The 26,426-nt window shown below is 37.0% G+C and overlaps 1 protein-coding gene across 7 annotated transcripts; it reads right to left on the minus strand.

The window, feature by feature from the left end:
• Positions 1-2,155: 2,155 nt before the first annotated feature.
• bmal2 (basic helix-loop-helix ARNT like 2) lies at positions 2,156-26,137 on the minus strand. 7 transcript variants are annotated; one of them, XM_061917497.1, is made up of 17 exons: positions 25,817-26,137; positions 17,976-18,105; positions 17,831-17,884; positions 17,637-17,678; positions 17,390-17,547; positions 15,188-15,267; positions 14,953-15,045; positions 14,578-14,695; positions 14,356-14,505; positions 13,939-14,182; positions 11,917-12,023; positions 10,432-10,582; positions 10,282-10,352; positions 10,105-10,210; positions 9,371-9,464; positions 8,814-8,913; positions 2,156-8,338 (listed from the first exon to the last, which is right to left on the minus strand). In XM_061917497.1, exons 1-17 carry the CDS (start codon positions 25,860-25,862, stop codon positions 8,181-8,183), a joined length of 1,902 nt encoding a protein of 633 aa, XP_061773481.1. In that variant the 5' UTR covers positions 25,863-26,137; the 3' UTR covers positions 2,156-8,180. The 7 variants fall into 7 exon arrangements, with proteins under 7 accessions (XP_061773481.1, XP_061773479.1, XP_061773478.1 ...); XM_061917495.1 differs by having other exon boundaries at positions 17,831-17,902; XM_061917494.1 differs by having other exon boundaries at positions 10,105-10,213; positions 17,831-17,902.
• Positions 26,138-26,426: the final 289 nt, after the last annotated feature.

The following is a 26,426-nucleotide window of genomic DNA, read 5'->3' on the forward strand; positions in this document are numbered from 1 at the left end:
ATAGGCCATTTGGCTAAGGTTATTACAGTATATTCGCCAATTCTAAATGCTTAAAACACAATCATGTCACTTTTAGTCTTGTTACTTTAACCATTTTTGCCACATAAAGCTTGAATAAAAAACAAAGTTGTATGAGTTGGGCCAATAAATACACATTTTCAGTAGTTCAATATGTGTATTGTATTCAGTTGAAAAAGTTCATTTTTATGTTTTTCACATCATATATTGTGACTTTATTGCATCTTGATAATATAAATACCCATTCACCATATACAAATTCAGTTAAGTCAGAATGGGACACGCTTGTGATACAATTAAATAATGCTAAGCCAGAAAAAATTGTGCAACACAACAATTATTAACTACGATTATTGATCTATTCAAATCAAATGTCAAAACAGAACATGTAACACAAATATATGTATGTGTTTCATTTGAATAGTACCAGTATGTGTTGCGAAATATACCCTTCTTCCCCATATTTTACAATCTACTAAAGAGCAAGTAATATACATAGCTAATGTTAGCGTAGTATAGGCCTGGCTCCCCTATGGTAGCCTGTGCACTTTTGCTTTTCCATTTTGAATTTGCAGCATGTGCCCTTTGCATTTGCTTTGTGGTATTTCAGAGATATGTGAAAATAGAAAAATATGAAGAAAAAAATCTATTTTTTTGTTTTCATATATTTTCTGTAGGAGAACAAACATGACACAAACTTTCCTAATTGTAAGAAATCCCACTGTTTAAACATATTTCACTGATGAGAGTATTTGGCAAGCAGTTTTGTCCAACTAATTTTAGCAATCCTTGAACTCATCGTAGTTTGTTTACATGTACAACTTTCTCCGATGCTGTCACAGAAAGACGTGTTTTATACCACTCCTTGTTTCATTTTGTCCACCAAACGTTTTATGCTGTGCGTGAATGCACAAAGATGAGCTTTGTTGATGTTTTACTGGAGTGCTTATCAGACATATTTGGTCAATCCATGACTGCAAGCTAATCAGGACTAGCATGCTATTTAGGCTAGCTGTATGTACATACTGCATCATTAATCCTCGTTTGTAGGTATATTTGAGCTTGTTTAAATTCCTTTACTTATGTCTTCTGTGTATTTAATTTACATTTGCATGTCTCATGACAAATTATCTGTATGTAACATTGGCTGCATTTCTGATAGTTTGTCTGCCATGTTGTTCCAGACCACAGCAAACATTACCCAGCTTGCAAAGATTGTAATACATCCATTAGAAGAAGACAGCCTGCAGTTTCCTTAAACGTGGACACACATCTATACATTTGGTCATTCTGAGCCAGTAATTTCCAGAAGTTATCTCATCCTGTGAGAAGCCTCCATTTCAGTAATGGTTTACAATGTTGTAGAAATGAGTAGAATAAAAATTAAAATAAAAAAAATTCTGTCAACGAAGATTGGCGTCAGCCTTTGATAGTAGGCCAATATAGCTATTATAGACACTTAAGACTTTTAAAGTCATTTAGATAGTAGGATAATATAGCTAATATAGACATTTACATCATGTGTTGCATTTATTCGAATACTTATATAAGGCTTTTACTTTGTTGCGACTCCAGATTTTTTGTTTTGTTTATTTTTGGTCTAATATGGCTCTTTCAACCTTTTGGGTTGTTGACCCTTGCCATAGTCAAACAAAAATAAGAACAAGTTTATTGTCAAGCTTCTGTCCAGTCACAAATTCCACCAATATCTTCCATTAAAACAAAAAGCTGGAACCCTTTTTGATCTTGCATATCCCATTCGAATTGCAGCAACCATTAAAGGTCATATTTGTTCCCATGTGAAGACACACGGTAATTTACAATGATCACAATACCTTTGTGCTCGACTAAAGCAGTGGTTCTTAAACTTTTTTTCACCATGTACTAACCCAGAAATACTTACACCACGATGACCAACATTAAAATACAGTAGCGTAAGGCAGAAGTTTTATTTACCAAGTTTAATATTTTAAGCCAACGTAACATTACACAGTTTGAACAGTAACACTGTGTTTGAATATAGAAAAATAAAACACTACTTCAATCAAGTGATTCTTTGTTGTACCACTAGATGGATCCCGCATACCAATTAAGAATCACTGAAATAAATCATGTCAAATTCAGGTCACACAGTACATTGAGAGTAAACTAACATTTATTGACAAGATGGCCAGAGACCTCAGTTTATTGTAGCAGCAACATGGAACAATACAGTAAGGGCTTCCGCTTGAGTCAAAGTGTCAGGAAGTGGCTGAAAAAAGTTTTAACGAGTGTTAAATTCAGGCTCAAAAGGTCAGCATTCTACTTCCTGTGCATGTGCAGTCAACTGTATCAACGCGCACAAGGGCTAGTTAAAGAGTATTGTAAGTGGCATGCAAATGAAAACAGAAATGTTACCGTTTCAGTTCAAAAAGAGTACGAGGCAAAGAATGACATCTTCCTGGATGGTTGGTTATTCACAAAAGAAGCTTTAGTGTAAGCACCCACAACACATCAGAAATGTATAACTACAACAGGATGATAATTAAATCCAAATAGAAAACACAGAAAGATAATAGAAAACGGATAGTGATAGACAGCTGTGAAAAGCTGTCCTGTTCTCCAAGTTTGGTCAGGTAGTTAATGCAGGTCAAAATGCAGTCAATAAATTGTGCCACATGGTGTCAAGTTGAGTCCAAAAATGCATTTGAACGTAGTACAAGATGCCCTCTCCTTTCAGTTAGATGAAGTGTAACCAAAATAAAAAAACAATTAAAAGAAAAAATAAAAATAAAATCACAAACATGTTTATCAAGTGTCACAGCGGAAACGTCCAAAGGCACTTTGGACACAAGAGAGAGCGTCCGTGAGGTAAGATGCTCCATCCGTGGACACATCATATTTCAAGCACATGACAGGAAAGACATCATTCTTCAGATCATGATTTATACACAGATGATATTATAAAACCTTAAGAGATACCAATAGGAAAAAATGGCAGCATGGATTTTTATTACTCTCAATTCAGCGTGGCCTAATTGGTGTCAGTTAACTGAGTGGGTGCTCAATAAAGTCTGTTCTTGATTTCATGCACTCATTTTATCATGACATATGAAGGTTAAAATATCACATATTGGTGTGGAACACATTTCTTTTAAAACACATAATGCAATACGTTCCTTAAAATCATGTAGAAATATAAATTCTACTTTTCATCATTAGGGTAGTATTTAAAATGTATATATAGTCTTAACACATTATATATGAAACTTCAAACAACAAATCCAAGCTCATAAAACCTTTTGATTATAAGAATTAGTGACCTCTCACAAATGTTCTTCCGGATGAATATATATCTAATCTATATAACCTAATACTTTAGTATACATATTCAGAGTTGACATACTGTCATAAAACTCCTTTTGAGGCCATTTCAAACCCCTTCAATGCGTACATGCAGGTCTGTCTTTATGGTGGTACAAGATGAGGTAAGAATGGCAATGGGTTGACTGCAACTGAAGGACTCATTCAAATGTCAACCACGGTACAGCAACAAATGTACCTGCTTGATTTGGGGAGTAAACCTGGAAAAATACGGCCTACTTTCAACATTTATGGAATGACGACTGAATAATATAACCCTAAAATCTATGCATGGATGACTGCCATTGAAAATAACATGAATAAACATCTAAACTCTGTCCTTTCAGGACACTGACACAGATCGCAAGTACACCGTTGCACATGTGAACCAAAACATATTTCAGGTTACAATAGGTAGGGAAATATGTTAACTACTGCAACTAAGAACTGTCACTATATGTTTATGTCTGGTGGCTTTTATCCACCATCTCCTGAGTAGTCATCTTTTCTACTGCAGACAACAAACTACAATTTAACAGATGTGAGGTGATTGTGTATTCATTGGCTTTAAATGTCTATTGAAGTGCTCTTATGCTCACAAAACCATAGGGTCTCATGAGAAAAAAAATGGCTGCTGAAAACCGTGCAAATGGTCTGAAAAGCGGGTATAGAGGGCAGGGTTCACAGACACTTTTAAAGTACACCATAAAAGAAATTACAACAAAAAAACAGCAAGTTGATTCAGTGCATTTTGTTGCATTATTCCTGTCCTCTGTTCAAGTATAAGTGGGACTGCCAAACCACTGAGGTTCTCCAACTTTGTTAGTCCTCACTAAATGACAGTCACTCCTTCTCTACTATATCCAACTTTGGTGCTGATGAGCGGTTAGTTCGGAGGCGGAGGTGATGCAGTTCAAAGCACACCACAACTTTTCACCATCCTGAGAAACCATGCCATTATATCACAGAATTTACAGGGAAACTGCACTTCTAGAATGTTGCCTATCCTTCACAATTGTTATGCGAGACAAGCACACGTTTTTCTTTTTTTATGCGTTGTAACTTGTAAATAATGGATGCTAACAAAAGTCAGCTAACAATGGGTATAATGGGTTTCGATGTATTTCTTGTATGAATCGCTCTAAAAAATTCCGAAAACGTTTTGTATACACACTAAGTCTATATTTAATGCAGTAAAAGACACATTCATAACATGTAGTATTTATGTACTTAAGTCATTTTAAGCATACGGTGGCGTATTAATTACATAGACACATCACAAGGTTAGCTATTTCCCTTGACAATAAAATTAACTACTACTAATCATGGCAGACTTCATGTGAGACAAGGACTACTTTGGGACAAATAATAATCTAAGACCTTTTTATTTTTGAGCCTGAATATACAGAGGATGAGCTCCAAGTTTTAGAAGCTGAGTGATAAGTATCAGTATCGCTAAGCGCTAAAAAAGAAATGAAAACTACGAACATAATAAAATGAGCACTAACTGTACAATGTCTGCTCTCATTAAATAATGACTGACGGGATGTTTATATCTTCCCGTTTAGATGAGGAATTACTTCATAAAAAAGGGTGGGCACAAACGAGCGTCTTTGTTTCCATCTCTGGGTTTAAGTTGGATGTCAAAGTTGATCAACGTCTCGATTTATGGCAATACCTTCCTATTCTCCAGGTGAGAGGCATGATTTATAATTTAAAACAAACTTTCACCAACTCAGAAGCAAAGAAGCAGTTCAGTATGTCAATAATGTAGCTGTAAAAGCCAGTTAGCTCTCTGTGATCACGGCTCCGCTTACATTGGTTCTTTAACTTTAGCGCTTAAAATAACAATATCACTAATACTTGGTTAATATTCAGGACATGGCATGTAAATTGAGTTGCGGTTTTTGGATATTTTCTAATTTTATGAATTAGAATGCATAAAAAAATAAAAACGTGTGTTCTTGTCTCACATAGGGATTGTGAATGATAAACAAAATTCCCAAAAAAGTGCACATCCCATTATGTACCAATTAATCAACAAAAAACACCATCAGGTGTTATTGCATGTACAGTACGATTCATGTGACTCCCTATTCTCCCACGTGCTTATGTGAAAAATAGTGTGCAACTGCGCGGACATGGCCGAGCGCCTTCATCCACATCCTTTGAGTAGAGCAATCTTAAATGTGGGCATTCACTGACAAAGCTGGCCCTAAGCGTATTCTCTCGTCAACTTAAAGGAGAACTGCACTTTTTTAGTTTTTAATTTTGCCCATCATTCACAATCCATGGGTAAGACAAACACCAAGTTTTTTTTTTTTAATGCATTCTAAAGTCTCCATTGTAAGAGTCTGCTTACAATGGAGCTAGTGGGAGTCGCTCTAATCTGCCTATAAAGCACCTATAACATCCAAACACCTCCATCAAGTTTGTGTATATACACACTATGTATATATGTAATGAACAACAAGCACATTCATAATAACCTGTAATATTTAAACATTTTGCTCATTCAAAGCATAAGGCGATGCATTGACTTCAAAAGCGCATCACGACTTTCGCTTTTTCATTTGTCAACATCCCTGATTACTACTCGCTGCAGACTTCATGATAGCCAACAAGCATTTTAAACCATCACTTACTGTACACTGTCTGCGGTCACTGGGATGCCGACTGATGGAATGTTTTTATTTTCCCGTTTGATCAAGAATGAGTCATAATCTCTGCAAAGAAAAAAGGGCTTGGATACCAGCATTTTTTTCACCATTTCCGGGTCTAAATTGGATGCTAAAGTTGACCAACTTGTCAGGTTATGTCCTGATCCTTCTACTTTCAAGGTAAGAGGCATTATTTATGATCGAAAATAAACTCACCAGCCCGAAGGCAAGAAAGCAGTCTATCCGCTCATAACCTAAACAGCAGCAACAAGCAAGTTAGCTCTCTGCGACAACGCGCCACTAAAATAGTTTGTCTGCGTTAGCCCTTATAATAACAATATCACTAATACTTGGTTAAAATTGAAGTAAAAAAAATGTAAATGGAGTATTGTTGGTGCTTTGTAGAATATGTCAGCATTTTTGTCTCTCATAATCATTGTGAACGATAGGCAAAATTCCAAAAAAGTGCAGTTTACTTTTAAGTACTTTTGTTCTTACATGTTTCTGAGGCTGGAATAAGTTCAGCACCTCCAGAAGCTGAATTATTGTATTGCTCCTAAAGTTGGAATGCAGTGTACACCACATGTAATAAAATGATAAGGGAAACTTCCAGAAAACTATCCATTCATAATCCAATCGCTTCAATTGACACACCTGGAAACATCCATTAAAATGAAGATGAAATGACTATCATGTCACTATATATTACCTATCATAAATCCAAATGCACATCGTAGTCTCGTAAGTTTGACAGCGGAAGACAACCCATATCTGTGGTGTTTGAACATCCTAACATACTAACAAAATTTCAATGCGTCAGGACTGTGATTATTGAACTATGTGACTATTTTATAGGAAATACATATAAAATATGGCGTCCATCGATTGATTCAATTCATTTTTTGACAGTTAAAATCTAACTGTCGCGCGCACGCACACATAAGATGTTCAAGCCCCTCTGACGCTTCACGGCTCCCCAAACATTTGTACGAAACATAACTCTTAACACGACAAATGAAATCAGGATGGTTATAATAAGTAAATAAAGTTTCATCTACGGATTATAATTCACAACCAGCAAGGAGTAGAAGACGCTGTTGAGCGCGCATACACACACAACATTACCACGGCGACACACGTTTACATGACAAACACTGCCTGGATGGATACAGTCTTTTCAAATTTCAAGTGTTATCTTTTTCATGGATTTATATGACATTTACAACTGGTATTTAAAACTCCATGTTCCACAATTTTCATGCAACCAAAAAAAGGTGTCACAGCAAATACGCCTCATTATTAATGAGCCCGCCTTCATTCAAAACTTAAGTACTTTTGGGGCGTGTACAGAGGCTGGATGAGAGAATACGAATGAGAGAAACGTGCATAACTTTAAGCAAGTAAAAAAAAATTACGTTTAAACAGGTAAATGTTATGTAAAATTAGGTTAAACACGCAGTAACACAGCTCTGTCTTGGTCTGCTCCAAAATACAGATTTTTCTCCAGCCACCAATATATTAACCCTAAATAACATAATAAATGTTATATGAGGTTGAATAAAACGAAAAATGTACAATAAAACAACGTTTCTAATGTGTATGCGGTGGAAGCACATTCCTTCTATGGCACGGTAGCACGCTTTTGATGGCCAAAGTAACAGCGAATGTAATATTACAGAATGTGCCGCCGAAAATCGCTCTTAATAATACTCAATATCATTTAGTACAATGTTTATCGGACATCATGATTGGCAGTGAAAAATGTTTGCAAAATTGGTACAGTTAAAATCCGGCAATGACGGGAGGTTACTGCGCCCAACAAGCTTTTGGAGACAGTCGAGAATCAGAAAAAACATCTCTTGCTCAGCACGCTTAATAACAGAAATTAAAAACTCTGCAGGAACTTTTGGAACCCACCCCGAACCAACCCTGAAACAGCCGTAGTGGAAAAGAGGTAAATGTAATGAAGGTTTTCCATGGCAGGCAGACTGCTGCTGCTGTAAGGCCGAGTTTGGCGCATGACCTCCTTCAGAGAAAAAGCAAATGTTCCTTTTCGCCGACAAAACGGTTGCATATCGTCATTTGAGGACTGCACAGTTCATACGATTGGTTTAAAAACAAAAAACCTGGTGTCACTGTCTTGCTTTTCAAGTGGGGATTCTATAAGGACCAGTGCATATCTTCAAAGTCCTCTGCTTCGCCCAAGTTCGAGTCTGTCTCCAAGAGTCTCATGATCACGGCCATAGCTGCTTCGTCATTGGTAAGATTTCCAAAGCCCGGTTCAACCACGCTGTCCAAATCTAACTGGGAGTTCTCCCCTGTGGCGAGATTGAAGGACATTGGATAAGAACAAGGTGATAAGCCCTTTTTTCATAAAGACAGTTTCTCATCCAATGAAGCAGTTTTGAATAGACACCATCAAAGAAACAACCAAGTGTCCTCGGGTGGTTTACACTGGAGAATAACTAAAAATTAAAGTCATCTCCACAGACGCCTCAATCGTGGAGTTTTTTCCTAAATTCTCAGTGCATTGCCATATCTTAATATTTTCTTTAGTGCTGTTTTTTTTTAACTAGTTTAGAGCACCTTGTGTGCACAACTTGCCTTTGCATGAAAAGTGCCATATAAATAAAGTTTCATAAACTGATGGATGTTGGATGCATAACGGTGCCGTAACTTAGTGGCAAAAGTGTTTTATGTACATATGCTGCAAGTGTCCAGTGGTTGGCCATAATTTTATTTTCACAAACTACATTTAGTGATGTGTTTATGAACAATAACAAAAAAACGTACCCATTAGTTTCTCCTCTCCAGGGAATAAAGCCCCTTTAGGGTCACCCTCTGAGCTCGATTTCTCTGGGATCTCCATTTCTATGGCTTCACCATTTGGCATCTATACAGCAAAAGACATAATGAAATGAAAATGGCAATGAATCTGTTGAGGCTAAATCTAACCTGGCAACAAAATCAATTTATTTAACCTAATAAATCCTTTACTGTAATATGGAAGGTACAACAAATATGTCGATTGCATTACAGGCCATTCAGATTGAACAACAAAAGCATGAGGCACATCTAAGATATCAGTTTGTCTCCATGATTATCAGACTTTACGACATATTCATTTCTAATTCTGCATTTTCAATATCTAGAATATTATTTAATAGTAATAACTAGAAAAAACAGTAACAAATAAATCAATCATTAATTACCTTCAAAGTTATTTAAATAAATTTAATTAGCAAGCCCACTGAGAAAATTTAAAATATGTAATAATAAATCCTTCCACTGAATAAAAACAAAAAAAAAATACAGCCAAAACAAATACAATATATATAAGATGCACTTACATTGTTGTTGGCTAGATTATGAATTGTGAGTGGAGATTTGTCCTGTAGCAGACTAAACGGGCTCACACTACCACTGGAGGGCGTTGAGTTCATCCTAAAAGATAGCACAAAGTTTTAAAATGCCAAACCCTGTCATATAAACATGATAAAAAAGTTTAACAATAACATGCATTATGATTAGGGCTGCAGTAATCTGGAAAATGTTCAAGCGTGCACGCATACAAACCAATCTGTTTTTTGTTTTAAATAAACCACACAGTTTTTCTTGTTCTGCTTTAAAAGAAGGCTCCTTTGTCGCTCTGCCATGCCACATGGGGGACAGTTAACTGGGGACTTTCTTGAAAGAGATGAATAGAAAGACTGACAATCCATCAAATTAAAAACCCCTGGCATTGTCACTCACTAGACAGTAATACCTGTAGTAGTTTTAGTAGTAATTTTGAGTAAAATGGCAGTGTTTGCCTCCCACCTCCAAAGACATGCACCCGAGGATAGATTGATTGGCAACACTAAATTGGCCTGAGTGCGGGAGAGGGACAAGCGGTACAAAATGGATGGATGGGTTGTATATATTGCAGCTCATTAGGTAAAAATAGAAAAAAGGATTGTCGTCACTTAGAAATTAGATTGCACGTTTGTCTGAATTGAGATCGTATTTTTTTCCACATATTTTGTGCAGCCCTAACCTAAACAGAAAAAATCTAAAAATTTAATTCAGCGTTTTAATGCCAAACCTGTGGAAGTCAAGCAGCTCATTTGCAATCTGGGTCCCAATGCTTCCAGCATATACGCCAGGTGTGGTAGAGATGCCTGGTATCATTGGAAGAGATTTCTTTCTATCTTCTGACAAAAAGAAATACCACATGTCATTAACATATGTCTCAATGTTTATAATACCTATTTCAACTGACCTCCAAAAGCCTTTGAAGGGTTTGACTGTTCAGTCTTGTTTTCTGACCGGATTGTTCGACTGTGGTCATGCCTGTAGTGAAAAAAAGGGGAAGCTCTATTGAAAGCAGACAGATTTACACAATGAGATAGTGTGTTAAACATCTACTTACGATATAACTGTATTGGTTGACACAATATATTCAACTTCTTTGGTCCAGGGATTTACAAAACTAAACCACTGACTTTGCAGAGTGACAAAAGAGCCGTATTTAGTTTTGAATTTGTAGCGATTTGTCTCTATTTTCTCTTTACTCCGCAACACTAAGGAAAAAAAACAGTCAGCATTGGAAATGTATCTCAGTTTCTGACATTCAAGCTTGGTTGAAGAGGTCTACACTAGGGCTGCACGATTTTGATAAAAAACCTTATTATATTTTGTTTTCTCCAAAATTGCAATTGTATTATTTTATACATAAAATTGCATAAAACTACGAAAATAATGAGTGAAGGAATACATTTAACTGTTAATCAACATATTCTTGTCTCAAGGTGCCACATTTTAGAACAATGTGCAATAATTTACAGTCAAACATATTTGAATTTATGCAGACAGAACTTTTGTCAACATCATGCTCTTTAACTGAATAAATATTTTATTAAAAGTGTACAGTGATTATGATGTAATTTGGCCCTAGCGTGTAATTGTATGTGAATGTTGTCTGTCTATCTGTGTTGGCTCTGCGATGAAGTGGCGACTTGTCCAGGGTGTACACCGCCTTCCGCCCGAGTGCAGTTGGGATTGGCTCCAGCACCCCCCGCCACACCAGTAGGGACGAGTGGTAGAACATGGATGAATGAATGGATGTAACCCAATATATAATTATGCAAGTAAACATTTAAAACAATATAAATGTTTATTTCTCATTACAGTATAATGATTTACCATTCGACAGCCATTGGAAGGTAAATAAAATAACTTTGTTATCCTAAATGAATAAACAAAAAAATGTACTCATTTCTGTACATTGTTTTTTTTCCCAGGGGGAAAAATGAGGTCCGATGTTGTCTTTTTGTTTATTGCTATCACGTGATCGCGATGGCATTTTCGTTAATTTGTCCGTGTTGATGGGCTGAGATCACCCATCCGATTTGAAGCTGAAATATTCCCACAACGGGACTTAGCTTTGTAATCTTTATTTTCATAATTTGTGTTAGTTTGCAGCACTTTTCATCGGCGAGTCGCTAGGCTCTCGGTAGTGTGTGTGTCTGTGTCTGCAGCCGCGCCCTGCTTTCGCCTCCAACAAGACAAAGGTTGTTAATGACTGAAAAAAGGGGTCACTCGGTTCAGCTATATACGGTACACTGATAAACACGCTCAGGCGCTGAGAGCGATGCACAAGATAAGACATCTTTCTTCCTGTTTGAGGCGAGAGACAAACAAATGTGATGCTCAACAATTCTGATTGGCCAACATGTCTGTCACTCAAATGGTGGCCAACAGCAGAAATCCCCCCCCCCAAAAAAACATATGGTAATTATTAACCGCAGTAATTAAAATCTCAATGGTGATTCAATTTCAATTAATCATGCAGCCCTAGTCTACACAATTATAAAAAACATCAAAACTAAATATATGGGCTTACATATAAACTTACCTTTTCGATGCCGGTCAGCTAAATGTGGTAAGTCATCTTGATGGAAGTATTCATAGCATGAAGTCCCAAGTAACTCTTGGGGAAGATAACCAAGAATGGTTGTTGCTCTGTAAAACAAGTCTCAATGACAGAATCTGGTAGAAAAGCACTTTTCCTCTTGACATGTCACTCAGTCTTTCTTCTTCACACTTACAGACGGGTGTCATTTTTCACTTCAAAAACGACACTGATATTGGAGTATTGCCCGATAACGATATGAATCCAATACAATATTAGCACGAATCTGCCGAGGAGACTTCGTATGTGCAAGTAATATGCAACTATTATTAATTTAATACTAGTTTATATTGAGAAATGTGGTATAGTTTACTTAATGACCTTAATTGTTCACATATATACACACACACACACACACACACACACACGTACATTGTATATATACACATTTGTACACACACACACACACACGTGCACACAAATTAGAATTTTGATTATGGCTTATCACGGTTATGAAAATATAATACCGGTAATAGAAAAAAAAAAATTGCATAATAATAATAACAATTAGTAACAGTGAAACAAATGAGGAGCGAATGATTGAAAACAAGACCACACTTACTAGAAGTTTAGGATCTCACCATTGTTGCTATTTTTTATTTAACACTTTGCTAATATGCCTAATCAATAATCACTCTCAACACAACAAAAAAAAGGTAAGGCACAGGATTTCCGCGCGAGATCCCAGAGTCACATAATTGGCCAATAAAATAGGTGATCAGAGAAAGTGAGAAAAATGTAAGTGAAATGTTATTCTTGTGAAGAGAAAGAACATTTGTTTGGGAAAATAATGTGGTCTGAGCCGTTCATTCATCCCGACACAGTCGACCGACCGCCACATCCTGAACTGAACAATGTCGATACTGTCACTTATGAATCAGCAACTAAACTACAAAACTAATGCGAGCAAGATCGATCCATACACCCACAACACATCTCATTTACTTCTGTTGTTGTGAACGACATCATCTATTTACGATCAATAAACAGCAGTCGCGCCTTGAGAGGCTTTCTTTTTTCACAGCCTCAAATTGTATTACTCATCAAGAGAACAACAGCAACAACACACTTCCTGCCTTCACATCCGGTCTGACTGCACTATCAAAATAAAGATTTCATAAAATTACTTTACGCATGCAAATGGAAGGATTTTTGCATTTTATTAACAAATATTTTATTACATTCTATTTTACACAATTATCAAGCACTGTATGATGGTAAAATAAATATAAAAGGTAAAAAATGGATGGATTAAATAATCATGTTATTAATCGTGTGAGCTTGCACGCACACATGCGGCGGCATGGCGTAGTGGGTAGACCGGCCGTGCCAGAAACCTGCGGGTTGCAGGTTCGCTTTCCACCTATGGACATCAAAGTCGCTGCTGTTGTGTCCTTGGGCAGGACACTTCACCCTTTGCCCCCGGTGCCGCTCACACCGGTGAATGAATGATGAATGGATTGGTGGTGGTCGGAGGGGCCGTAAGCGCAAACTGGCAGCCACGCTTCTGTCAGTCTACCCCAGGGCAGCTGTGGCTACAGATGTAGCTTACCACCACCAGGTGTGAATGAATGATGGGTTCCCACTTCAAGTGCGATATAAATCTAATCCATTATTATTATTATTATTATTATTATTAATACACACACTACGGGTCTGGCCACAGGCCTTAGTTTGGGGACCCCTGGCCTACAGTACAGCCTACCATGATTAACTTTTGTAAAATTACTTCACTAAAGTACAAGAAAAGACCAACCATGTGTGTTAACTGAAAGACATTTAGCTGATAACTGTCCGTCAAACTTTGTACAAGTAAATGCGCCGCAGGACTGTTTGTATCAGGGATTTTAGATGCAAGCCGATATCATCCGATACTTTTTTTCCGCTGTAATCTGAACGATATCAATATCGGATCAGAACATCCCTAATAACACTTGCAGGTTAGAACATACAATTACATTTTACCTTTGGTCGACAAAGGTGAACTTGCCATCCATGGCATACCGTGTGATGAACTCGGTGGGTTTGACCCGGAAATCTCCATTCACTTGAGGAGACGAGTGGGAGTGGATGCGCCCCACGGCGACCAGACAGCTGAAGTGGGAGCTCTCCTGCTTTTCCGCATCACCCTCACCCTCTGCTTCCAGCTGACTTGAGGGCCAGCTGCGCATGTAGCCTGTGCAATGGACTGTGCAGTACTTCTGTAACTCTGGAGGCACACATACAGTATATAAACTGACTGTTATAAACTACATGACATACATGTATCTAAAATCCTTTTTTTTTTAGGCCCTCTTAAGGTAAGGTATTTGCCTTTTTATGGTGATTATATTAAGATCAGTATCAAAAGTAATTAATATTTGAGTATAATTATTTAATTACCTTTCTTTTTGGAGGTGCTGGCTTGGAATTCTTTTTCCTCAACTTTGACAGATACTTTGTTGCATTTCATGCGGTAGAAGAAAGAGCGTCGTGCGCCTGAACATAGTCGTGCTGCTCCAATCGGGAGGTCTGCCTGCACCTGCAGACCAGCTAAAAAAATGACAGAACCATTACATACGCTCTAAACACACTTCCACAGTAAGAAACAAATAAATGCTTTACTTTTAGCATCAATTAGCCGTTCACGAGGGTACAGTTCAGACGCTGACAGCTGCTCCTTTACTTTTCCCATGTCTTTAGGATGTACATAATCAAAGAAACTCTGTCCAATCAGCTCTGCCTGTAATGAAAAGGTAAAGCTTGTCAAATTGACCAAAATAGGGCGCCAATAATTACAAAACCATACAGTTGCAAAGTATTTAACACAAAATACAAACATGTTGGACACCGGAGTAAAACAAAAGAAGAATGGAAAAGAAAGTAATAGATAATGAAAGTTGGATACTTTTTATAAAAAGCATATTTGGTCTGTCGAAACATGTATATTATTACATCAGATAGAGTAGGAAAAAAAACAATAACAAAAAAAGATGTTACCCCACTATAATTTAATATCTTCGAGACGGACTCAGAGACAAAAACAATTTTCCCCCGATCGCAGCCAACTACAAACAGGAAGCCGTCCGCAGCCTGCACGACAACAAAAAGAGAGAGAATATGAAGGATCTGATGTGCCAGTCTGATAATCAAATGTGAGAGTCCTTCAAAAATAAAAGCCTTTGGAATTAATGATTGAACATGGCAGATTTGTGCTAATCAAGTATTGTTTTACCTTTAAGACGAGGTGTTTGAGCTCCTCGTCAGGCAAGAATGATGGCTTGCAGTTGAGTTCAGAAAAAGCGCTTGAGGAACCTGAAATGTCCGCGAATTTAAAAAACATTCCACAAAAGTTGCATCCTGCTATTATTGAGAGTCTTACAACAATATGTTATGGCCAAAACTATAACAATACAATTAATCTTTAGCTATAGTGGAACGTAACTTTCTTAATTCAGGATTATTAATCGATATACAGGGTCTCTCTGCAGGTTTATTACAGGTCATATTTGAGATTTTTTTAAGACCATAATGAATACATTTTAAAGGGGAAGTGCACTTTTTTAAATTTACAATACTTATGTAAGACAAGAACACATGTTTATTGTTTTATGCATGCCAAATAATAAATAAATGCGATCAAAAGTCTGCTTACCATTGAACCTAAGGGAGTCGCTCTATTTTGCCTATAAGGCCCTTAAAAACATCCAAACACCTCCATTAATGTTTTAAATACATGCTGTGAGTATATGCAGTGTAGTAACGGGCACATTTATAATAACATTTAATATTTACGTATTTTGCTAATTTTAAGCATCCACGGCACATTATTTTAATAAAACGCATCACAAGGTTAGTTTTTTCCCCCAACATCACTGATTACTCACTGTTATAAAACATAACTTACTGTACAATGTCTGCAGTCATTACTGCGACTGGTAGAATCTTGTTATAGACCCGTTTTGATGACAAATTGCTCATAATCCACGCGAGGAAAAGGGGGGTGGAACCATGTGTTTTTATGTGTCTTTCTCCCCATTCGGAGGTCTAAATGGGCTGTCAAAGTATACCAACATGTCGGATTACATCATCATCCTTATACTGTAAAAGCGGAGATGCTTTATTTCTAAATCTGATCGTTCTGTAATTATTGTCACTTTACCCACATAACGCTTTTTTGGAAGTTGATCCCTTTACAGTTGTGCAGGTGTTGAGGCATTTTAGAATATTTTGACAAAAACTTGACCCGGATTTTCGCCTTTTTCATTATTGTCCCATTCACTTTCACCGCAATGTTTACAAACGCTGCCCATCCTGACCAGAGTTGTAAAAATCTGTGAAAATAATTCTCTTTTTTCCATCCACCAGCTTCAATCATGCATTAACTTGTTCATTCCACAGCCACAAATAGTTGAAATTGCACTTACCATCTTATACAAATAATGGTGGCCTTTCGTAAACACCGCTGCTAACTAAACTCTGCTGTAACAAAATGAACACACTTGTTGTGCTCGATGAATTCTGACCGGGCTGCAAATTTATTAATTAATTCAGTTTAGTAGTTATATACCCCCCTTAAAAATCTAAACATTTAAAAGTGAGACTGAAGTTTCTTCATTTGATATAAGCATAACTAATCATCTTTAAAACCTTTCATGGTCGTATTTAAGAGTTAACAAGATTTAGATTTAAGACATATTAAGGCCTTAAATTCAAATTATTGAATTTAAAGCTTTTTAAGACCCTGCGGGTATACTTATGAAATTGCAAATCAAACTTGGAGGATGTTCATTCAGTTGTTAAATTTTTTGATTAAAAAAAAACAGACAAACATGAAACAAAATATAGTCATTAGCTTTAGAAATCTGTGGTGGAAATTGAAGACAATGGTCCATGACAAGACACCAACCTGCAAAGTTGATCTGACAACAGCAATCAGAGAAAGTTGACGCAAGATATATAAAGAGCCCTGTTTGTCACTCGTAAAGCCCATGCCTAACAGACTGCATGCAGGCTGTGAGGCATGGTGTGTGTTGAAGTGTTTTTGTTTGTTTTTCATGATTAAATAATGTTCTTTAGAATTGAGTGCTTACATATTATTTTTACTGTAATTGAGCTAAAAATGAAACTGTTAATGACTACCACAAACTATTTTAGTGCTTACATATTTTTTTTTACTGTAATTGAGCTAAAAATGAAACTGTTACTGACTACCACAAACTATTTTCTTGATTTCTTAAAGCCATAAAGTAGCCATTTGAAATTATAAGTTTTGTGTCATGTCTGTTTCTTGCTTTTTTTCCACAAAATTAAAAAAATGAAAAAACGTCCTCCAAGACTGGTGAGTCCATTTTTTTTCACCAGAAGTCATAAATATTCGTGATTAGGTGAATGGGTCAGCCAACAGTAATAATCGACTATAGTTTTTTCTAAGTACCTTTGAGGGATTTGAGGTGCTGCACGGCCATTCTGAGCACAGTGAGTTTGTCCAATTTACGAGACATCGGGTTACATGTTGGAATCATGACTGACAGCTTGTCAATGAGCGTGTTCATTTTGTCCCGTCTCCTTTTCTCAATTTGGCTGTGTGGTTCCCTGCAAGGAGATGAAGATGGTGATGAGGATTAAGATGTTTTTTCTTCAGCAGTGCAGCTAATTTATTCAATGTTAATGTACTATACTACCTAAAACATTTCATTTTAGCATGTTGGTCCTCTCCATCAGAACTGCAGACAAAAAATAAGACCATTCTCAACTGTGTGGCATATTTCAATAGAGTGGGTGTAAAATGGCAACAAACTACTGTAAAATGTAGACATGTTGAGCTCGAAACCACCAAATGCAGAATTCAGCTTTATTTCAAATAAACAGCACCAACCTATTTTGGTCCTCATCCATATATTCACTTGAGAAGGATGCCAATTTAGTTTCCCTAAGAAAAAACAGAGACCTCAACAAAGTTCATTTAATTTAATTCATATGTTTTGAGAACAGCCAAGTCAGAACTAAACACTCATACTTACTGGTTGTCCACACTGCCCTTTCGTTTCCGGGGCATTTCCAGACCCAAGGACATACCAACCATCGAGCTTGGAGCCATTAGACTGGGTAGAGAGATGGAGGTCATTTGGTTTTCCTCAACAATTACATTCTCTGAAAAAGAATGGAAAAGAAAAAATAGCTGGAGATTCAATAGGAAAAATTAAAAGTTGAAAAAGGCATGTGCTGTATTGCTTCCTTCTGAAAATAGTAATACAGCCGAAGCAATAATTTAAAATGTAAAAAAGAAAAAGGCAGGGGCAATCTTTCTGTGGCGGTCCCTCACGGACCGCCAAGAATAAACGAATGTATGGTAAACACTGATACCGGAATGTAATGATAAATGGTATTAATGATAACTGCGGTAAAACTCCTAATGGTCAAAACTATCCAGCCAGCTCGCTAGCTTAAATGCTAACATGAAAACAAGAGACAACGTATTTCCCGTTAAGAAACTACATACACCAATCTAAAGTTATATAAACACATTGCTTTCTGAGCAACTAAGCTATTCAATTGTGCACATTGAACCTACAGGCTGTGCTCAGAGTGATCGTCCTATATTTACCGTTCAAGGACCGCTGAACACAGTAGGATGCCGCAGCGTCCACCCGAAATATTCTATAAATTTTCTTTACACTTTTCATTTAAATACATCTTAAAGTACCGGTACCAGTAGAGTGTAAAAACAAGTTGACTTTATATACGTTGTGTTTCATTGTAACCATTAAACCATATCCAATCATATTTACAATTCGCAAAGTATGCAAAAACACAGTTTAAACATTACAAACTGCCAAAGATTCAGTCCGCCATTTTAAATATTCCGCTCCAAATACCTCGGCTATTTCTGCAGATTGACGTCACAGGTGTAACGCTTCTGATTAGATTAGTCTTACAAGAAATACGCAAAAATTAGACGTGCTGTCTATGATTCACAATCCCTATATAAGTCATGAACACGTTTTTCTTTTTTTAATGCATTCTAAGTCGTAAATAAACACATAAAAAGTCCGCTAACAATGTAGTCAATGAGGGCTCTCTATTTCACCCATAAAACCTTCTAAATAAAAATCCAAAACCCGCCGACAATACTCTATATAATCCAGAGATGTTCATTAAGTCTTCAAAACAATCATGCAATTTGTTATTCTTATAGTTAATACTGTGTTAACTTCCGTAACTGATGGTTTCGGCTACAACTGTTGCCAAAACCGTCAGGTACGGAAGTAAACACACAGATGTGGCTATAAGAATAACACATTCAATACTCTACAGTACATACATATTGTGAATTTGTGACCTGAATATTAACTAAATATTATCAATGTTGTTATTATTAGCGCAAACGCAGACAAACTTTTTTTTTAGCAGGACAATGATCTAAACATTTAAGTAGCCTTATGCTGCTTTACTGTGAGCTGACAGCTTTGTCCAGCTGCTCCTGAATCATTGTGTCTTGGCCTTTTAAGTTATCCTAAATTATAAATCATACCTCTCATCTGGATAAAAGGAGGATTTAACCATGAATCTATAAGTTGCCAATCTGTCACATTCAATTTATACACAGAGATAGAAATAAACACACACACAACCGAACACTGTGTCTGCAGGGAGACTTTTCCTTAACTAATTGTTCATCCAAACAGGAAGATATGGAGATCCTATCAGTCGTCATCGAAGTAAGAGCAGGCATAGTGCAGTAAGCTACTGTTTAATTATGTTTGTAGTTTGCATTTCTTGTTTCGAACTTAGCAATACTGCTACATGATGCTTAGAAGTAAAAGCAGGCATAGTGCAGTAAGCTATTGTTAAATTATGTTTGTAATTTGCGTTTGTTTCGAACTTAGCATTACTGCTACATGATGCTTAGTGTTTCACTAAAGCTGGATTTTTTTTAGCAGAGCTTCTAAAACTCGTATATCAATCTATTTATTATGCAGGATAAAAAAATACAATGTACTGGATCGTAATTTTTCCCAAAGTAATTGTTGTTGGCCCTCACAAAGTCTGCATGGTTTGCATTGTTTTTGGTGGAGAATGGATCTGCGGTCCATACCACTACGTCACAGGCTTTGTCATTATCCCTTAAAAATGGCTTGGGAATCTTTGTGTGATTGTTACTATTTGGATCACATCTATTTATTCGCAAACTCTATAAGTCTTTCTGTGTCAAAAAAATCTGATATATATGATAATAGCTTCAATATAGAACCAACTTGTTTTTACACTCTGCTGGTACTTTAAAGGGCCAAAGTACAAAGCAATATTCAAAATGATAAAAGCTTAGCCATAAAACAGATAAAATACTTAAGACTAAAACGCTCAATGAAAACAGATAAAATACTAAGACTAAAACATAACACAAACACAGCATAACACAAAACATGCAAAATAGTGGGTTTTCTAAGTGTGTCTACTTATTTTAGTTATCAAAAAAAAAACTTGGTCCAAAAAATTCTGTGTATAAATGGTAAATGTGTTGTACTTGTATAGCGCTTTTCTACCTCTTTTTAAAAGGAGCCCAAAGCGCTTTATAACCATGATAGTTATTGTCACGATATCCATGATATGGAATATATATATCGTTACATCTTTTCACTGATACCATTTATTACTTTTAATCATCACATTTTAAACATGAACGCCTGTTCATATAATACCCCTCTCAATCAGACATCAGCTGAAATAGTAAACCTCACATAGGATTTACTTTAGCATTTCTGGATTACACTGCCCTAGTTTGAACTTGTTTATCTGGCAAGGCTAAGGCAAAGCTGACATGGCTCTGAAGAGAGCCAGGGAGAAGACACAACAGACCCAATGCAGTAGATAGCCACGACATCTATTTTTAGATCTTTTCCACACTGTGACCCAAATAGCAATTACCAGCTGGACTACCAGGTTACATTTAACAGTAAAGAGAACAAGATGAGAGGACAGTTTTTTTTTTAAAAGTGTGAAGTCAAGAGTACTTTAGGGAGAAGTTACACCCTGGGCCTGGACAGATTGACAGTCTTGCATTAGTACATACAAATGTTATATGAATTGAATATCTCCCAATGCATCTACAACATAAATGGACCGATCTGACTCATAGGGCACATGAACAATAACAAGATCTGATAGCTCAGTTACAGCTCATGTTATTCTATTCTATGTTTTGTCACTCCTTCTAGGAACATAAGAGTTGGGGTTTCTATCTATGATGTCATTCAAGTCATCAACTGACCCAGGATCTGAAATCTTTTCCTCCAGATTTGGTCATCTCGCTTTTGTATGTGTCAGAATCAGCCAAGTTTTGCTAGGTTTGTGATTCTCTAGTAACAAGGGGGAGGGCAAAAGCTTCAGGGGCTCTTGGAGGAAAAAAGTATGCTGGTGCAAAAGGATAAAAAACATGGATTTTTTTATCTCTTAAATCATCTGCAACAAAAAAACTTGAATGTATCAATCAAACTGAATTATCACCCAGGCCTACTGTAGAAATCCACTCTCCAAGGTAAATGCTGTACATTATTATTACTACATTACTTCATTGAACTACTGTAGTTGCTGGTAGTACATTATATTGTAGTGTTTTTACAATATAATACTATTTACTGTTATCTTAACATGTTAAAATGGTGACGTTTTCTTTCTTAGTTTATTTCGAACATGAGCATGAACACACTTACTACATAATCCATCAAACAATCCCACATAATTTCACATCACATCATTTCCGAAAAGGAGTAAGAAGAAGCAAAGCTTATTTAATCCTACCCCTATCCCACGTCAGAGCTTTTACAATTATATCCATTCATCCACTGACCTCTTTTATATTAAAATGACATCCGTGAATGAGTAATACAACCGTTTTGTAATATGTAATTAATTCAGTCATTATACATATACTGAGATGAAGAATAACTTATTTTCAATAATGTTGAAAGTTTTTCTCATAATTTTTCCTCTTTGTACTTTGTAAGTACTATTAATTTGAACAGCCTCTTAAACTGGATCATATCAGTAGAATGTTTAACTTCTTGACTTATTAATCCATTCCATAATTCAATTCCACATACTGATATGCTAAAGGTTTTAAGTCTTGTACGTGCATACATATGTTTTAAATTAGATTTTCCTCTAAAGGTTATATTTCTCCTCTTTAGTTGAGAAGAATTGTACATTCTTTGGTAGCAGGTTATAAATTGCTTTGTACAGCATTTTAGATGTTTGCAGTTTTACCAAATCATCGAGCTTTAATATTTTTGACTCAATAAATAAAGGGTTTGTATGTTCTCTATATCCAACATTATGTATTATTCTAATTGATCGTTTTTGTAACACAGTTAACGAATGTAGCGCACATTTGTAGTTGTTTCCCCATATTTCTGCACAATAACTCAGATATGGTAACACTAGCAAGCAGTAGAGAATATAAAGTGATTTTTGGCCCAGGACGTATTTTGCTTTATACATTATTGAAATGTTTTTTGCCACTTTATGTTGTATGTTTTGTATAAGAGATTTCCAGTTCATTTTATCATCTATAACTACTCCCAAAAATTTGGTTTGTTTTACCCTTTCAATATCTACTCCGTCTATTTGTATTCGTGTCTGATGCTCTTTTCTTCTATTACCAAATAGCATTATTTAAGTTTTACTGAGATTCAAAGAAATTTGTGTGGAGGAGCACCAATTAATTTCAATGGGAGATGTTGCTTTTGAGATACAAGGCTTTTGAGTAACGAGCTCGGTCACACCACCAGGTATGCTCGTAAATTGAGTTACTAAAACGGCCTTCTTTCATCTCCGTAATATCGCTAAAATTCGCTCCATTCTGTTCACTAAAGACGCTGAGATCATTATCCATCCGTTTGTTACGTCTCGCCTCGATTACTGTAACGTATTATTTTTAGGTCTCCCCATGTCTAGCATTAAAAGATTACAGTTGGTACAAAATGCGGCTGCTAGACTTTTGACAAGAACAAGAAAGTTTGATCACATTACGCCTGTACTGGCTCACCTGCACTGGCTTCCTGTGCACTTAAGATGTGACTTTAAGGTTTTACTACTTACGTATAAAATACTACACGGTCCAGCTCCATCCTATCTTGCCGATTGTATTGTACCATATGTCCCGGCAAGAAATCTGCGTTCAAAGGACTCCGGCTTATTAGTGATTCCCAAAGCCCAAAAAAAGTCTGCGGGCTATAGAACTTTTTCATTTCGGGCTCCAGTACTCTGGAATGCCCTCCCGGTAACAGTTCAAGATGCCACCTCAGTAGAAGCATTTAAGTCTCACCTTAAAACTCATTTGTATACTCTAGCCTTTAAATAGACTCCCTTTTTAGACCAGTTGATCTGCCGTTTCTTTTCTTTTTCTTCTATGTCCCACTCTCCTTTGTGGAGGGGGTCCGGTCCGATCCAGTGGCCATGTACTGCTTGCCTGTGTATCGGCTGGGGACATCTCTGCGCTGCTGATCCGCCTCCGCTTGGGATGGTTTCCTGCTGGCTCCGCTGTGAACGGGACTCTCGCTGCTGTGTTGGATCCGCTTTGGACTGGAATCTCGCGACTGTGTTGGATCCATTATGGATTGAACTTTCACAGTATCATGTTAGACCCGCTCGACATCCATTGCTTTCCTCCTATCCAAGGTTCTCATAGTCATCATTGTCACCGACGTCCCACTGGGTGTGAGTTTTCCTTGCCCTTATGTGGGCCTACCGAGGATGTCGTAGTGGTTTGTGCAGCCCTTTGAGACACTAGTGATTTAGGGCTATATAAGTAAACATTGATTGATTGATTGATACTGTACATGGATAATTACTAGGGCTGCGAATCTTTGGGTGTCCCACGATTCGATTCAATATCGATTTTTGGGGTCGTGATTCAATTATATATCCATGTTTTCGATTCAATGCGATTCTCGATTCAAAAACTATATTTTTCCGATTCAAAACAATTTTGTATTCATTCAATACATAGGATTTCAGCAGGATCCACCCCAGTCTGGTGACATGCCAGCAGAGTAGAAGATTAAAAAAAAAAAAGCTATTATAATTATAAAGGACAATGTTTTATCAACTGATTGCAATAATGTATATTTGTTTTAACTATTAAACAAATCAAAATATGACTTATTTTATTTTTGTGAAAACATTGGACACAGTGTGTTGTCAAGCTTATGAGATGCAATGCAAGTGTAAGCCACTGTGACACTATTCTTTTTTTTTTATTTTTAGAAATGTCTAATGATAATGTCAATGTTTGTTTTGTCATGTTTGTGTCTCCTCTCAATTGCTCTGTTTATTGCAGTTCTGAGTGTTGCTGGATTAAGTTTGGTTTTGGAATTGGATTGCATTGTTATGGTATTGCTGTGTAGTGGTTTGTTGGATTAATAGAGGGGTTAGTGCGTCTGCCTCACAATACGAAGGTCCTGCAGTCCTGGGTTCAAATCCAGGCTCGGGATCTTTCTGTGTGGAGTTTGCATGTTCTCCCCGTGAATGCGTGGGTTCCCTCCGGGTACTCCGGCTTCCTCCCACTTCCAAAGACATGCACCTGGGGATAGGTTGATTGGCAACACTAAATTGGCCCTAGTGTGTGAATGTGAGTGTGAATGTTGTCTGTCTATCTGTGTTGGCCCTGCGATGAGGTGGCGACTTGTCCAGGGTGTACCCTGCCTTCCGCCCGATTGTAGCTGAGATAGGCGCCAGCGCCCCCCGCGACCGCGAAAGGGAATAAGCGGTAGAAAATGGATGGATGGATGGATGTTTTAACTATTAAACAAATCAAAATATGACTTATTTTATTTTGTGAAAACATTGGACACTGTGTTGTCAAGCTTATGAGATGCAATGCAAGTGTAAGCCACTGTGACACTATTCTTTTTTTTTTTTTTTTAAATGTCTAATGATAATGTCAATGTTTGTTCTGTCATGTTTGTGTCTCCTCTCAATTGCTCTGTTTATTGCAGTTCTGAGTGTTGCTGGATTAGGTTTGGTTTTGGAATTGGATTGCATTGTTATGGTATTGCTGTGTAGTGGTTTGTTGGATTAATTAAAAAAAATTTGAAAAAAAAAAATCGATTAAAAAAAAAAAAGAGAATCGACTCTGAATCGCACAACGTGTTCGAATCGATGTTTTCCCACCCCCGTAATAATGACCATTTCAAGGTTAAAATAAGAACATTGAGTTAATTGTGCATTAAAAATGTACTCTTCCCAAAAGGCCATTTGTACTTCAACATTGGACTTTTAGAAGAAACTCACTCGTCCAGGTTTATTTATAGCTATTGTCCTTACCCGTGTCAAGTGAATAAACAACAACACCGTTCAAAAGGGCCACAGACGTGAAATTGTCTAAAAACCAAAAGTTATGTTTGACCAAACACTCGCATTGTTTCTATTTAAAAAGAAGAAAGGGACGCATTACCTTGAAGTCTATTATCATCAAAAAATGGCTGCAGTGAGTAGTTTTAACCACTCGGGCTGATTGAGACCTGGTAAACAGGCCAAGCTATGATGCTAAGCTAACATTTGCTCATATTTCGTGCTACTTTGGAAAAGGGCTGGTTTAATGTTGAGTAATATTCACCAATGGCACTGAAGCGTCGTCGTGTTTGACTTATGCCGTTGGAAACTTGAGATATGGCGAAGCCTAACAAAAACCATGTAAATAACGACTTTGCTCTACTGATCTACTGACCTACTTCTTGCAAAAAGGCAAAGTTAGGGTCAAGCCTTTGAGCAGACAAGCTAACACAAACACCTCTCTCGTCTCATAAATATCAGCAGCGTTAATGTCACCGTGACCATATTCCCATCAAAGCAATTATTTTACCTTCCGTTCGGTCACAGCCGCCAGCGGTGGTGTTCCTGGCCGCCATGGCTGGAGCCGGTGCGTTGCGGCCCAGGACTCCAATGCATGGATGAGGCCGTCGAGGGACGCAGATTTTGTGCGGTTTTTTTTTTTGAAATCCAAAAAGGAGGAGTTTTTAAAGCCGATCAAAAGTGCATAATTGTACGCACAAGTCAACAAAAAAAGTGTTGAGAAACATGCACAGGAGGCGTCACTTTTTTGGGCCAGTTTGGTGGTGAAAGCACGGAAGATGATAAACAGTCTCCTCCTATCGGCACACTGTAGTGTCACACTGTGCTGTAACTCTTCTGTTATGTGCACGCTCTATTAACCACTATGTACAACATCGTTGCGTCATTTGTTATCATTAGGCGACTTTCTTACGATATGTATTACTGTCTGCTTCTGACTTCGATGAAATGTTGTTGTTTTTTCCCCCAACCAACAACGTTGATTCAACGTCAGACATTAATGTTGTCTCCAGTTAAAAACCCCGTTTCCATATGAGTTGGGAAATTGTGTCAGATGTAAATATAAACGGAATACAATGATTTGCAAATCATTTTCAACAAATATTCAGTTGAAAATACTC

The sequence above is a fragment of the Nerophis ophidion genome, linkage group LG12 (genome assembly GCF_033978795.1).
Source record: "Nerophis ophidion isolate RoL-2023_Sa linkage group LG12, RoL_Noph_v1.0, whole genome shotgun sequence".
Lineage (NCBI taxonomy): Eukaryota > Metazoa > Chordata > Actinopteri > Syngnathiformes > Syngnathidae > Nerophis > Nerophis ophidion.